General features: G+C 42.1%; 1 protein-coding gene across 3 annotated transcripts in view; it reads left to right on the top strand.

Moving 5' to 3' along the window:
* Positions 1-11,026, top strand: part of LOC5667524 (homeobox protein Hox-A1) — a 38,973-nt gene extending 27,947 nt beyond the window's left edge. Inside the window, exons 2-4 of one of the 3 annotated variants that reach the window (XM_061644286.1) lie at positions 9,377-9,469; positions 9,636-9,814; positions 9,886-11,026. In XM_061644286.1, coding sequence (XP_061500270.1) covers positions 9,377-9,469; positions 9,636-9,814; positions 9,886-10,131 — 518 coding nt within the window. In that variant the 3' untranslated portion in view covers positions 10,132-11,026. Of the gene's footprint in view, positions 1-7,571; positions 7,650-9,376; positions 9,470-9,632; positions 9,815-9,885 lie in introns of those variants that run through there. The other 2 variants (XM_001688908.3, XM_061644287.1) reach the window with 2 other exon arrangements.
* The last annotated feature ends 2,777 nt before the right edge of the window (positions 11,027-13,803 follow it).

The raw sequence follows: 13,803 nt of genomic DNA, 5'->3' as shown, positions 1-13,803 counted from the left end.
TTTAACCACTGTTCATGAACAAAAATAAATTTCGAAAACACCACTAGACACTACAGACCTGCACATGAAACTGGTTGCCCACTTGACTATCGCAGCAAATGTTCGCTGTACGTTTGAACAGCTGTCACATTTATACGCACGGTTAAGCCACCCGCCGGTTAATCCGCCCCCGGATGATCGACGTTCTATTGTATAACTGCGCTTAGATAATGGTCTATGCATTTGCGCACGTTTCGTGAAATGTATTTTCGCTTTATCTTTTGTTTTGCTGTCCAGGAAAGCCCTTTAAATTCTTCCAAAATACGTTTTCAAAATTAAAACAGTTTTTACACGTTTAAAACTACAAAATTGAATGTTTTGAAGCTGTGCCCGTTATCATTATTGAGGCGACAAATACTACACCATAGCCTCACCAAGCGTCGTATGTCAAAAGCATCTACCCATTTTGCCCCACGTGACGCATTTTTGTATTTTTTGTTACACAGTAGAACGTCGATTATCCGGGGACGGAATAACCGGCGGACGGCTTAACCGTGCGCATAAATCTGACAGCTGTTCATACGTACGGCGAAAGTTTGCAGCGATAATCAATTGGGTAACGAGTTTCTTGTGCAGCTCTGTAGTGTCTAGGGGTATTTTCGAAATTCATTTTTGTTAATGAACAGTTCTTAAACCTACAGTTCTTGATTAAAATAATATTCTACTAACGATTAATCGATTGATTCTAGGTGAATTCATGATAAAACTAGTGAATTTCATATGTTTTATAGGCGTTTGACATTTCTTGGACCATTATCCGTGCAAATCGATTAACCGCCAACCGTCCGGTAAAATATATCATGTAAAACTTCAACGCGTCCCTGTGACACTGGTTTAAGATTATTTTCGAAGTGGAAAAAATTAAATCAATATGCCACCAAACCCTAATTTGAAATTTTCTTTTTTATTTGTTATGTAAGGGTTATGAAACTCACATCCCTACCCGCAAATTTCCGTTAAATGCCTTCTAATCGCCTTGTAATCGCCGGCGAATTTAAGGCGATCAGCAGTGCTTTTAGCAGTAATTAAATGCCTTTGAAATATGTCAATGAAAAATTTCGCTTTTAATTTGAAATTTGAAATTGCAACTGTCAAAAGAAAACCTTACAAGCGTCTTCAGCACTGCACTGTTGCACGATTGCTGATAATAAAATCATATAGTTGCTGATAGCACGATTTACGTGTTATGTTTTCTTGCGTTAAGCTCAGAGCTATTTCACTTTATTAATGATGGTCTGCATTAATCGGATGTTAAATACCAACCCGTTGTAAGGTTTTAATATATCAAACTCATTTCGATAACTCTAATAAAAGGAGAAATGAGATACATATTTCTCCCATCCTGATAATAAAAGGTGAACATAGTGTTATTATTATGTTTTTAAAAAGATATTAATTAATTTAGCTTCACATAAATTTTGTTTGTATTGATTTTTTTTTCTATTTGGGCTATAATGGTGGTATGGTTCCTATAGTCGTCGTGTTGTGTTCCTATAGTGGTGGTACACAAAGATGCCTCAAAAACTGTGTAATATACATGGAACTAAGTTTTGCAGCTGTTTTCGTATGAATTTTTTTTATAAAACATATATATTTGCGAGTAAAGTCTAATGCTTATGAACTAATTTATGTACAAAAACAGAATGACACAGGGAAAAAAATAACATATTTTATAACGTTAGACAACAATTGAGTACGCCTAGATCAATCATACCATCGTTGTTACCAACGATGTGGATGATATAGTTTGCAAACAAACGCAAAACACCTATTCTCTGTTCAGTACTAGCTCAGGCTAGTACTGGGAATTGCAAACAGTTAAAAGAACGAGCACAACCTGGAGCTAGCGCAGTAATTTTCTGTTGCAATAGCTCCCAAGCCGCAGAAACTCTTCTGCAACATGAAAATTTATGCTCCAGGGTTTCCCCGAACGAACAAAACAAACACGAGTTGGTCACAATTCGCCCCATTCGGAAAAGGAGATCGCATGTTGGAATTTTTCCGTTGACCAACAGGAAAAGTGTCGAACGTTGAAGGGATGATAAGGCTGGACAATTGAGATTTCTCCAGATCCTTCTCCAGCTGTGTTGTCGTGTCTCACGCACTATCTTAGCGTCTGGTAATCTGCTCGTAAGCATACGCCACAACAGCCGAGACCATGGCCTTTGACCGTACTCTGGTGGCACGTACGCAAGTTGTTTGATCACGTTTCTCAGGCAAGGATATGTAGTCCGAATGCTTGAGAGATCCGGTGGATTACCGGCCCTGATGATGTGTGGCTCACCAATTGCTAGGCACTCTCGTTCTGCAACATACCTGTTCGTCAAGAGAACATTAACTGTAACTGCTGGTATGTGCAGATTCAGACCACCTCGCTTCCGTGGTAGTGCCAGCTGATGAAGTGGGATCCGAATTCCTCCAGTGCCATGCCACAGAAAGGAACCAATAACACTAGTGACCTTCGCAATGTCCAATGCTCTGGCGCCACAAACTGACGCCACGTACCACAGCTTCGGTAGCAGGAAGGTGTTGAGAAGGTATACCTTCTGCACAAGATTTAAATCTCTCATGCGATGCAGCCACACTAGAGATCTAAAGTGCTGGATTACGACGTCCCAATTCTGTCCCATGTCATCTCGGATGTTATTCGAAAATAGAATTCCGAGCAGTCGAAGCCATTGAACAGTGTGTAGCCATGGGACAGATACTATTGTGGAAGCACTAACGATTCCTACGTCGAGTGCGTTAGTTTTGTCCACGTTGAGACGAGCACCAGAGACACTTCCAAATGCCTCAAATAGTTCTCGCACACGCTCGATTTTGTCAGGAGAGGTTGTCACCACAGAGATGTCGTCGGCATATGCGTTGACCAGCTCATCCTGGCCGCAGCAAATGCCTTCTAGTCTTGTGATGAGCGGTTGAAGGTAAAGGATGAAAAGGTGCATGGAAAGAGGGCCACCTTGTCGGACAGAACGTTGGATCGGAAAGGAAGGAGAGAGGTGACCATTAATGAGGATGCGGGATGCTGATCGCTCACCAATAGTTCTCAAAAGCCCTATCATCCTCGGATGGAATCCCAAAGAGAGCATGGTTTTGAAAAGGAAATTCCTATTGACGCGATCAAAAGCATGCGGAAGGTCAAAGGAGATGAGCTTACCACACTTTCGTTTCCTCTGCAGATCAATCACTCTCTCCTTAACGGAAAGAGCAGCTTGAAAAATGTTGCTTGGTTTATTACAACATTTCTGCGCTGCCGAAATAATCTCCCACTTCCCGATGATGCCATCGAGTCTGTGTTTGACCATCCGCGACAGAAGCTTGTAATCTGCGTTAAGGAGTGATATCGGTCGAAATGCAGACATGGTACAGCCTCCTCCCTTCTTCCTAACCAACACTATGACCCCGTCAACGAAACTTTCAGGAATCTTTCCTAAGAGGGCCTCATTAAGAACTAGAAGAAGCTCTCTATTTATGATGCTGAATGCACGGTGATAAAACTCTTTGGGAATTCCATCCGGGCCAGGGGACTTTCTCGAAGGTGACTTTTTAATTGCATCGAAAAGCTCACCATAAGTAAACTCGTCCATGGAATTTTGTTGGCTTCGCAGTCCTCGGGAATAACGCATGTGCTTGTGAATGTTGTTTCTGTGGTCATTGTGGATGTGTCGGATGTTGTGTATAGATTCCTGAAAAAGCCCTCAACATGAACATTTATATCCTTTAGCTCAGTTAAGGACGATCCGTCATCAACCGTCAGCTTGTCGATCACCGTTCGTCTCCTCCTTTGCTCCCCTAACTGAAAGACCGACATGCTCTCTCCGCATACGCGTGTTTCATTAATGCGGGTGAAGTCCTCGGAAATACATCTCTGAAAGAGAAGCATTTGTCCTTTTATACGATTTATATTCACTAACTCGTTAGGGTCCGTGACATATCGATCATAGGCGGACTTCAACCCCCTGTAGAGCAGTTCATGATGCAAGCGAAAACTTTGGTACCGTTCATTCGTTTTCCAACGGAAAACGACTTTATTTTAGGCTTCGCGAGCTCAACCCACCACTGCATTCACGAGCCGTAATTTCTACGCTGTCTGGTCCAATATTTCCACTTGCATCCGAACTCCTCCAGGTTTGCGTCAGTTAATACATGTGGTCTCAGTTTCCAATAACCATTGCTGTGCGAACAGCTCGGCGGGATTGGAAGGCAAACACGAACGGTAAGCGCCTTGTGATCGGAAAAGGACAAGACATGCATACTGCGTGCTCTTAACTGTGTTTTAAGTGAAGAGGAGACATAACAACGATCGATACGTGAACCCGAACCACTTGTGACATAAGAAAACTCCACTGAGTTACCTCTGAGAAGCTCCCAGCTGTCGCACATGCCCATGTTGCTTTAAGCGTTTTGCAAAGAAAGACTAAAATTTCTAGCGCCCGTCACATCTTTCGGCTGCAACACGCAGTTAAAGTCACCCGCGAGAATAACATGGTTACATGCATTCCGCAAATAGAAAGGTAACGTTCGCCCGAAAAAATCCTCCCTCTCCGCTCTCCGCTGACTGCCCGAAGGAGCGTCAACATTGCACAGGGTGGCATTGTTCTCGAGTCGAACGCAAATCAGACGAGAATCTAAGCTGCGCTCGACATGGGAAAATTTTAAATGTTGACGTAAAGCGATCGCCGTACCCCTCCCCGTCACATCAACATTGCAAATTACGTTATACCCAGGAAGCGATAGATCTGAAATACATACTTCTTGCAGAAATATGATGTCCAGGTCCATCGCCCTAATAAATGTTTTGAGGGCTTCCAGCTTTGTCGCGTTAGAAATCGCATTAATATTGATAGTAGCTATATTATAGCTACTACCAAGATTACTACTTACCGGGTTAGGATCCATCGCAACAAAACTTAATTAATCTGTAGTGAAGTTGTGTGTTTTTTTGGCCGTCGACCAGGCTTACGCTTGAACGCGCTCATAACACTAAATGTTGACGAACATGAGGCGTCACTCTCATTATCCGTTTCCGGATTTTGCTTGCGCTTAACCGCAAGCGGTTCGTCTTGGGAAGGGATGGAAAAGGATGTGGAAGGGATTGCGAGCGGCTCTTTGAACATTAAGGCACCTGAAAGCGCCCGGCATTCCACCCTCATGGGCTCAGATGCAGCCGCATCGTTAGCATCAGTGGCAGCATCCGTAGCAGCGGCAGCATCGGCAACAGCAGCGGAAACAGCGGCATTGATAGTAGCGGCAGCGGCAGCATCATTGGCAGCAGGAGCAGTAAAAGTAGGAGCATCGTCATTTTCTACATGCGTTGCGACGGCACCAACGGCAGCACGCATCTTCTCCTCGGGTTGCTCACCACTGGCTTTCACGCTCCGCTTCGGACCCGAAGGCGGAGCGAGAGTTCGCGGTTCGATCGGGATCACAAGCCGATTAGCCACTTTCGATGCAGTGCTCGCTGGTGGCTTAGTAGTGTTTGTAAGGGAAGTGATTTTGACCTTCCCTTTGCGCCGTCCCGTGGTGTTAGTACCTGCGGTACTAGTTGATGCTGTGTTCGCATCAGATGTTTGTGCTGGTGCTTGTTTAACGGTACTTGCGTACGATTTTGCCGCACCGCTGTTGAGGAGCTGACCCACACGGTTTTGGATGCAGCTAATACCGTGATGCAAAGCTTCATTGCAGTGACGGCAAGTTTGCCGGGCAAGTTCACCCACACAGTAATGAAGGAAGGGATGGGTTTCGCCAGCTTCATGCGCACTATGCGCACACCCGAAGGAATCCCGGCAAGCCGCGTTTCGGCTCCCCAAACACCGGGCACAATAGTGAGCACTTCACCGAAGCGGTTCAGCTCAGCGGAAACGTTTTCGTTGGGGATTCCTGGCCGAAGATCTCGGATTTTCACCTCCATCGCACCATCCACCATCTCGATCGGAATCGGATACTGCTTCCCCTCGTGCGTGATGCAGTGCTTCCCCGAACGTTCCTTCACTTTGCTTTCCGCACGTTCAAGCGTTGGCATAGTGACGTAGACGGCACTTTGCGCAGTGCTGTGTTGCACCATCTTCACATCCACACCCGTTTCTAGCTCTTCAAAAAGGAAGTTCACGGTTTCTTCTAGGGTGGGTCGCTTAGGAGCCTCCGAATAGTCGATACGGAAGGTGTTCCTTCCATATCTTTCGGTCGTACACATTATGGCTTGCAAATCAAAACAACAACACGTCCTCTCTCGTTGACGTTTGCAAGCGAACTATAATTGTAGCAAGAAAATATTAATTTAAAAAGAAAAAAACACAAAAAAGATAATAGAAATCAGGATTTGAACACACGTATTCTCGGTTCGGAACTAAAAGCGTTGTCACTGCTCTATTTAGCAGTTACACCTGTAAGGGTGCAAAACCAGTATATAAATAAGCTAAGATGGCGGCAAGCTATCTGTTCTCGTTGAATCAAAAAGTTTAAAGATTTCGAAGAGAACCCGTTACAGCCGTGAAAGTTTCGGTTGAAATCTTTATTCGCCTTCTATGGCGACTAAGGCCTTAAATGCCTTCTGAATGCCTTCAAAGCCGTTTAATGCTGGTAGGGATGGTGTTTATAGAACACTCTAATGAATACTTTTTGAGCATTGCCCCGCTTTCCCCTATTAATACGGTTAGAGAAATTAATACGGTTAGAGAAATGAGATACATCCTCCTGCGAGCCCTATCCGATTTGCAAGGGCACGTAAGGGCTCGCGCGCCATATAAGTTCACAGCCCCAGAGCCCTTGCATTAAAGAGCTTGCGAGCCTAGGCATTTTTATCCCCGATAAACATTTCCGTCGAACATTCCCGCCGTGTAATTGACTTCAAAATGTAAAATTGAATAATTTCACATTTTATTCGTTCAATTATAAACATAAAATTAAATAACATCCCAAGCGCCACAGATTAAGCTGGAACGACTGGAAAATCGAATATCCATAGAAAAAATGAAACCTTCATAGCGTTACTGGTTTAGGCAGCGGTCAGAACCTCGCCGCATGCGATTTTGCCACAAGCTTTTGTATGGGATTTGACGTTAAAGACAACACTTGCGAATCTGCCGCATGTGGCGATGCGGCAAAATCAAAATCATTTGATTTTGCCGCATCGCCGCATGCGATTTTATTTCAGATGTCAAATGTCTAAAATCATATCAAATAATGATTATCTTTATAAAGAAACAACAAAATATCATTATGATACCTTGAAAAGCTATAAAACTGAGAAAACTCTTTTTCTCGTTCACCATCTGCTAAACGAAGTTTTACTATATTCCATTTAGGTAGACAGCTTGAGTCGTTTAGAAACCGTTTAGTGGTCGTTTAGTGGATTTGTGGTTCTTGGGATTAATCTGCTATTATATTGCATAATTTCATTAATAATTGTTTGAATGATGAAAAATGTATTTAAATGGAAACGGATTTGAATGATCCTCATGAGTTTTATTTACTGAGGTTGTCACCTAAAGTCGGATACCTCATATTTTCACCAATTGTATAACTTTGCACAGTTTTCTAGACCACTTACCGGAAAACGATTTTCATGCATCGTTGAGGACACCTCTTCAGCTACAGGCGGTCCCCGAGATACACGGTTTATGGGGACCGAAAACGCCCGCAAAATACCGCGTAAGTCGAATCTCGTGATTTCCAGCTAAAATATCACTAATATTCGAGTAATTTGGAAGTAGGGGGCGGTTTTAGGCACTTTATTAATTATTTGATATGATTCTGACTGAATATAACAGTTTAAAACCTTTTGAAATAGTTTTTAACATTCGATCGAAACGGAAATTATTTGGCAATTTACAATTGATGTGTCAAATCAGTACAATTTGCTCAAAGAACTGTCAAATTTAGAAAACCGCGTATCTCCGAATCCGCTTATAAGAGGTACCGTGTATCTCGGGGACTGCCTGTATATTTCTACTACAAAACAGACCGATATCTTTTCATATCTCGGAACACTATGCATAAACGTGAGAAAAGGTATTAAATTGATGTGGTCCACTGAAAGATTGACTGTATTCATTTTCACGTATTCAAAATGACCACGTAGCATGCCAATCTTGACCAATATGGTCCTTAAATCATTCAATACCAGTAATACCAATAAGTAAAAGGTCCATCGACTAGTTTGGGTGGTCATCTGTGTTATGAATTGCTCTTTTACTTTATTTAAACACTTAAAACTTTAACATTATAATAAATCCCAATCCCAATCCCAATCCCAATCCCAATCCCAATCCCAATCCCAATCCCAATCCCAATCCCAATCCCAATCCCAATCCCAATCCCAATCCCAATCCCAATCCCAATCCCAATCCCAATCCCAATCCCAATCCCAATCCCAATCCCAATCCCAATCCCAATCCCAATCCCAATCCCAATCCCAATCCCAATCCCAATCCCAATCCCAATCCCAATCCCAATCCCAATCCCAATCCCAATCCCAATCCCAATCCCAATCCCAATCCCAATCCCAATCCCAATCCCAATCCCAATCCCAATCCCAATCCCAATCCCAATCCCAATCCCAATCCCAATCCCAATCCCAATCCCAATCCCAATCCCAATCCCAATCCCAATCCCAATCCCAATCCCAATCCCAATCCCAATCCCAATCCCAATCCCAATCCCAATCCCAATCCCAATCCCAATCCCAATCCCAATCCCAATCCCAATCCCAATCCCAATCCCAATCCCAATCCCAATCCCAATCCCAATCCCAATCCCAATCCCAATCCCAATCCCAATCCCAATCCCAATCCCAATCCCAATCCCAATCCCAATCCCAATCCCAATCCCAATCCCAATCCCAATCCCAATCCCAATCCCAATCCCAATCCCAATCCCAATCCCAATCCCAATCCCAATCCCAATCCCAATCCCAATCCCAATCCCAATCCCAATCCCAATCCCAATCCCAATCCCAATCCCAATCCCAATCCCAATCCCAATCCCAATCCCAATCCCAATCCCAATCCCAATCCCAATCCCAATCCCAATCCCAATCCCAATCCCAATCCCAATCCCAATCCCAATCCCAATCCCAATCCCAATCCCAATCCCAATCCCAATCCCAATCCCAATCCCAATCCCAATCCCAATCCCAATCCCAATCCCAATCCCAATCCCAATCCAATAGAAATGGGATTAAGCTTTAAAGTAAACCATTTTTTCTACTCAATATTCAATATAAGTCAACGTCAAGACATCTCGATTGCAAGAATAAATAAGCCTCCTAATAAAATAAGTAGTGAATATAGAAATATTATTAAAATTAATGCTTTCTTTTCTTTTTATTCTTTAATAGTGACTAAATCTTTACAGTTATCAACTACACCAGAATATCATATTCCTACGCATGTACTCGACCCGTTAAGAGTTCCTAATCACACGACAGTTGGTATGTATATACATAAATGTTTTTTTAATGTTTTTCGACTACGAAGTCCTTTTTCACATTGAACTTTGTAGCCTGCATTACTCTTTGCTTCCTAGGGATTTATAATACCAACAAATAATGATTTCAATGATACAATGATAATGATACTCTTTCTTCATTTCAGTAGCCCCTAGTGCTGTATCACCTCATCAATCAAGTTTTATGATAAACAATAACAGCACAGGCCGTACAAATTTCACCAATAAGCAGTTAACAGAACTGGAGAAAGAATTCCATTTCAACAAGTATTTGACTCGGGCAAGGCGAATAGAAATAGCAAATGCTTTACATTTAAACGAAACACAAGTAAGAATTTCACGCAGCTGCATATTTGTAATCAGTGTTTATGAAATAATTTTTGTTTTTATTTCACTTAGGTAAAAATTTGGTTCCAAAATAGACGCATGAAACAAAAGAAGCGAGTGAAGGAAGGTTTAATACCTCCTGAAATACAGAACCAATCTCCCAAACACTCTTCCCTGATAAACAGCAATGATTCCTCCTCGGCAAGCTCGTCAACAGCAACGTTAACAGCTATACCTTCTGCCTCTGGAGCTTCTGCAACGAACACGTCTACGTTAAACGAAAGCAATGAAAACAGCCGTGAATCAATTACTATGTAGAACAAATGCTTTTTTCAAAACATGAAAAGACTCTCTTTTTATTAGTTAGAACCAATTGAAAGACATTAATTTACAACAGAATTTGCAAATTATCAGAACACTTTTAGGGCTGATCGTCTTATTCAACCATACGGTTAATAGATGAGTAATTTTAAAATTATCAGTCATATAATTATCTTTCACATTTTCTTTAAATCACTAAACTATATGACTTCATGGATGGAAGTTATATATTTATTTTAAGACCACCAGGTTCATGACTGCTTGACTTGAGGTATTACGAACAATTTTGAACTACAATATGATTGCATTGTTTTGTTCCATATGCCGCATGCTAGTCTTTTAAATAAGGATTTATACGTCTATATAATATTTACTCGATTAATCTATTAGTTTCCATCCGGGATAAACGATATATACAAAGCAAGAAACACATACAAAAATGAATAGCTCAAAAGATTCCAATGTTCCTCTTTGCTAGATATTAAACAAACCAAATGTTTCCTATTTGATAATAGACTTATTAAAGCTAACCCATGTACATGAGGCAGTGAGCATCGAGAATTAGTAAAGTTTATTTGAGAAACACGTTTTTTCTTACTAAAGCTATTTCCAAAGCTGTGCAGTTGCATTTCAACAAAACCACTAGCACATTTACGTTTCGTTGCACAATAATGTTGAATGCATTTAATACTGTACAAAATAAGAATTAGGATTTATAAAATTGCTCATATTCTGCCGGCACTGGTTATATGGATAATGTTAAACATACAAAACCCCAATTCAGCAAAAAGACAAAACAAATTTAATTTAAGATAATTCCTATCGAATACAAAGATACATTTCAGATAATCAAAATTCTGCAAATACAATATATTTTAGTGAAAATTTAAAATACACCGTATTTGATGTCATTTGTTTAAAACAAGGCGGAATTCGCTACAACATATACATTTATAAAAATAATATTCAGTGTTGTGTTCAGACCATGAGTTTAAACAAAATCAAAAGGATAAAGTGGAGTGTGATTTTCGAACATATATGTTCGTGCACAAACGCTGCAGTATCTGTTTATCATTTTAACCTTTAAGTTCAACTTTAAACTGCAATAACTTTTGGTTCATTGCTATTATTGCCTTGAAATTTTCCGTAGCTTTTAATTTGCGATTTTTTGGTGTATAAGTTCCACAAGCTGTAAGTATTTTATTTTGATTTATTTTAAACTTTACCGCGTAAGAGAGCGGTCAGAACCTCGCCGCATGCGGCAAAATATGAGTTTTCTCAATTTTGTAGCTTTTTAAGGTATTATTATAATATTTTGTTGTTTCTTTATAAAAATAATCATTATTTGATATTGTAATGTGATCGAACGTACGCGGGGCCGTCGAGCACCGTTTTTTTCGGGGAGTCAGTTTTTACTGACATGAGCCGAGGTGGAACGAACTGTTCGAAGCGTATTGATTTGATCGTCCAGGCGATCATGAAAACTCGGAAGAAATTTCCCTTACTGGAAATGTTGGAGTTTAGAAGCCTTACCTTGGGTAGGGGGACATAACTAAACTCTTGAAATAAGTTGGTACACGAAGTATTAGGAAGCGTAACGTCCTATCTTGGCAGTCCGAACGAATCTGATCTGGCGTGATCGGAATAGGTTTTATTTATACTGAAAAAAAGTTATGGCTTTCGTCGTGCATTTGGTTTCGGAATATGTTTTGTCCTAATTAAATGTTATTGTTATTGGTAACAATTTATAAATTGGAGTGGTTTGAGGTGTTCGTCGATGTGTGCCTATGCTGCGGTTTTACTATATTGCGAAAGAAGGTTTCAACTATTGTTGCTAAAGAAAAGATGTTTTCGTCGTTGAGCTTATAAGCTGCCATGCGTTCTCGGTTCACCTAGTTTTCTGTAGTAACGCCTGATTTGCTTATTATGCGTGTTTCTGGTGTTTTCAGTAAGTGTGTCACAATTGTTTTTATATGAACGGTGTGGCCTGAACTCTTCCAGTTGTCTTATTATGGTATGATCTGATTTGATGAGTGTGTTGTAATGAATGTGATGCAATAGTGTGGTTAGGCTTTCCGAAGTGTGTTACTTACTTACTTACTTACTTACATATCCGGCGCTACAACCACTGTACGGTCTTGGCCTGCCTCAGGAGTGTCCGAAACCGCTCACGGTCTGCCCGGTCGTCTGCCAGTCCGTTATTCATCTTGCCACCTCAATTTGGGCCTACCACGCCTCCTCTGTCCTTGTGGACGGTCTAAAAAGACTTTACGGGCTGGGTCGTCCGTTTCCATGCGTACAACATGGCCAGCCCACCGGAGCCTGGCGAGCTTAATACGCTGTACGACAGTGAGGTCGCCGTACATCTCGTATAGCTCGTCATTATAGCGGCTCCTCCATTGTCCTTCCACACATACGGGGCCAAGTATCCTTCTGAGCATCTTCCTCTCGAACGCGGCTAAGAGGGTTTCGTCAGATTTGGACAGTGTCCATGTCTCAGAGGCGTATGTGAATACTGGGACCGGTTGGCAGCCAGCATCCTTGCGCGCAACTTAGCTTCCATACTGTTGTCGTTGCTGACCTTTGACCCTGTTCCCGTAGTCTCCACCCTCGAGTCGCGGATGGCCCTCTCTAGCGCCAGGTTGAATAGGAGACAGGCAAGCCTGGCAAAAAGGTCCTGAGAGTTTTCCATCCACCCTCACCTGGCATGTGACGTTGGTCATAGTCATTCTAACTAGCCTTATCAGTTTGGCCGGGATTCCAAATGAGCTCATAGCGTCGTACAGTTTTACCCAGGCTATGCTATCATATGCGACTTTGAAGTCAATGAAGAGTTGGTATGTGTCGTGTCTGTATTCAGCCATCTTCTCCAAGATCTGTCGCATGGTGAAGATCTGATCAATGGTAGATTTTCCGTTTCGGAATCCTCTTTGATAGTTTCCTACTATCTCTTCGACGTGCGGGACAAGGCGATACTGAAGGATCAGGGAGAATATTTTATACGCGGTAATCAACATCGTAATACCCCTGTAGTTGTTGCAGTCCAACCTGTCTCCCTTCTTGTATATGGGGTACATGATGCCGAGATTCCAGTCACAAGGCATCGATTCGCTATCCCACACCTCAGTAACAATTTGATGAATCTCGTTTTCTAGTCGTGCACCTCCATTCTTGACCAGTTCAGCTGCAATTCCGTCGGTTCCGGGTGCCTTGTTATTTTTCAGCCGACGGATAGCCTTTTGTGTTTTCCTCTATGCTAGGTGGCAGTAGCATGACACTATCGGCTAGTGGCGCTTCTAGCTGCTCGTTGAACTAGTCGTTGAGTAATTCATCAAAGTACTGAGCCCATCGCAAGAGGACCTCTGGATGGTTACTAACCAGATCTTCATCCTTGTTGCGACAGCAGGTTACCTTAGGTACAACGTTGTTTCGGTGACCTGCTATCGCTTGGTAAAACTTTCGTGTCGGTCCGTACGCCTCTCTGGTTTGCTCGAGTTCCCGCATGTTTTGCTCTTCCAAAGCATGGTTCTTGGAGCAGTGAACTCGTTTCTCTTTGCGTCTGAGCCGTGAATATTCCTCTGCGCATGCCCGCGTTCTATGCCATTGCTGCATTGCTCGGTATGCAGTATTCTTACGTTCGGTCACTTGTCTCCATTCATCGTCGAACCA

The sequence above is a fragment of the Anopheles gambiae genome, chromosome 2, assembly GCF_943734735.2.
Source record: "Anopheles gambiae chromosome 2, idAnoGambNW_F1_1, whole genome shotgun sequence".
NCBI classification, from domain to species: domain Eukaryota; kingdom Metazoa; phylum Arthropoda; class Insecta; order Diptera; family Culicidae; genus Anopheles; species Anopheles gambiae.
The sequence above is the reverse complement of the archived record's forward strand: the minus strand, read 5'-3'. Positions and strand labels throughout refer to the sequence as shown.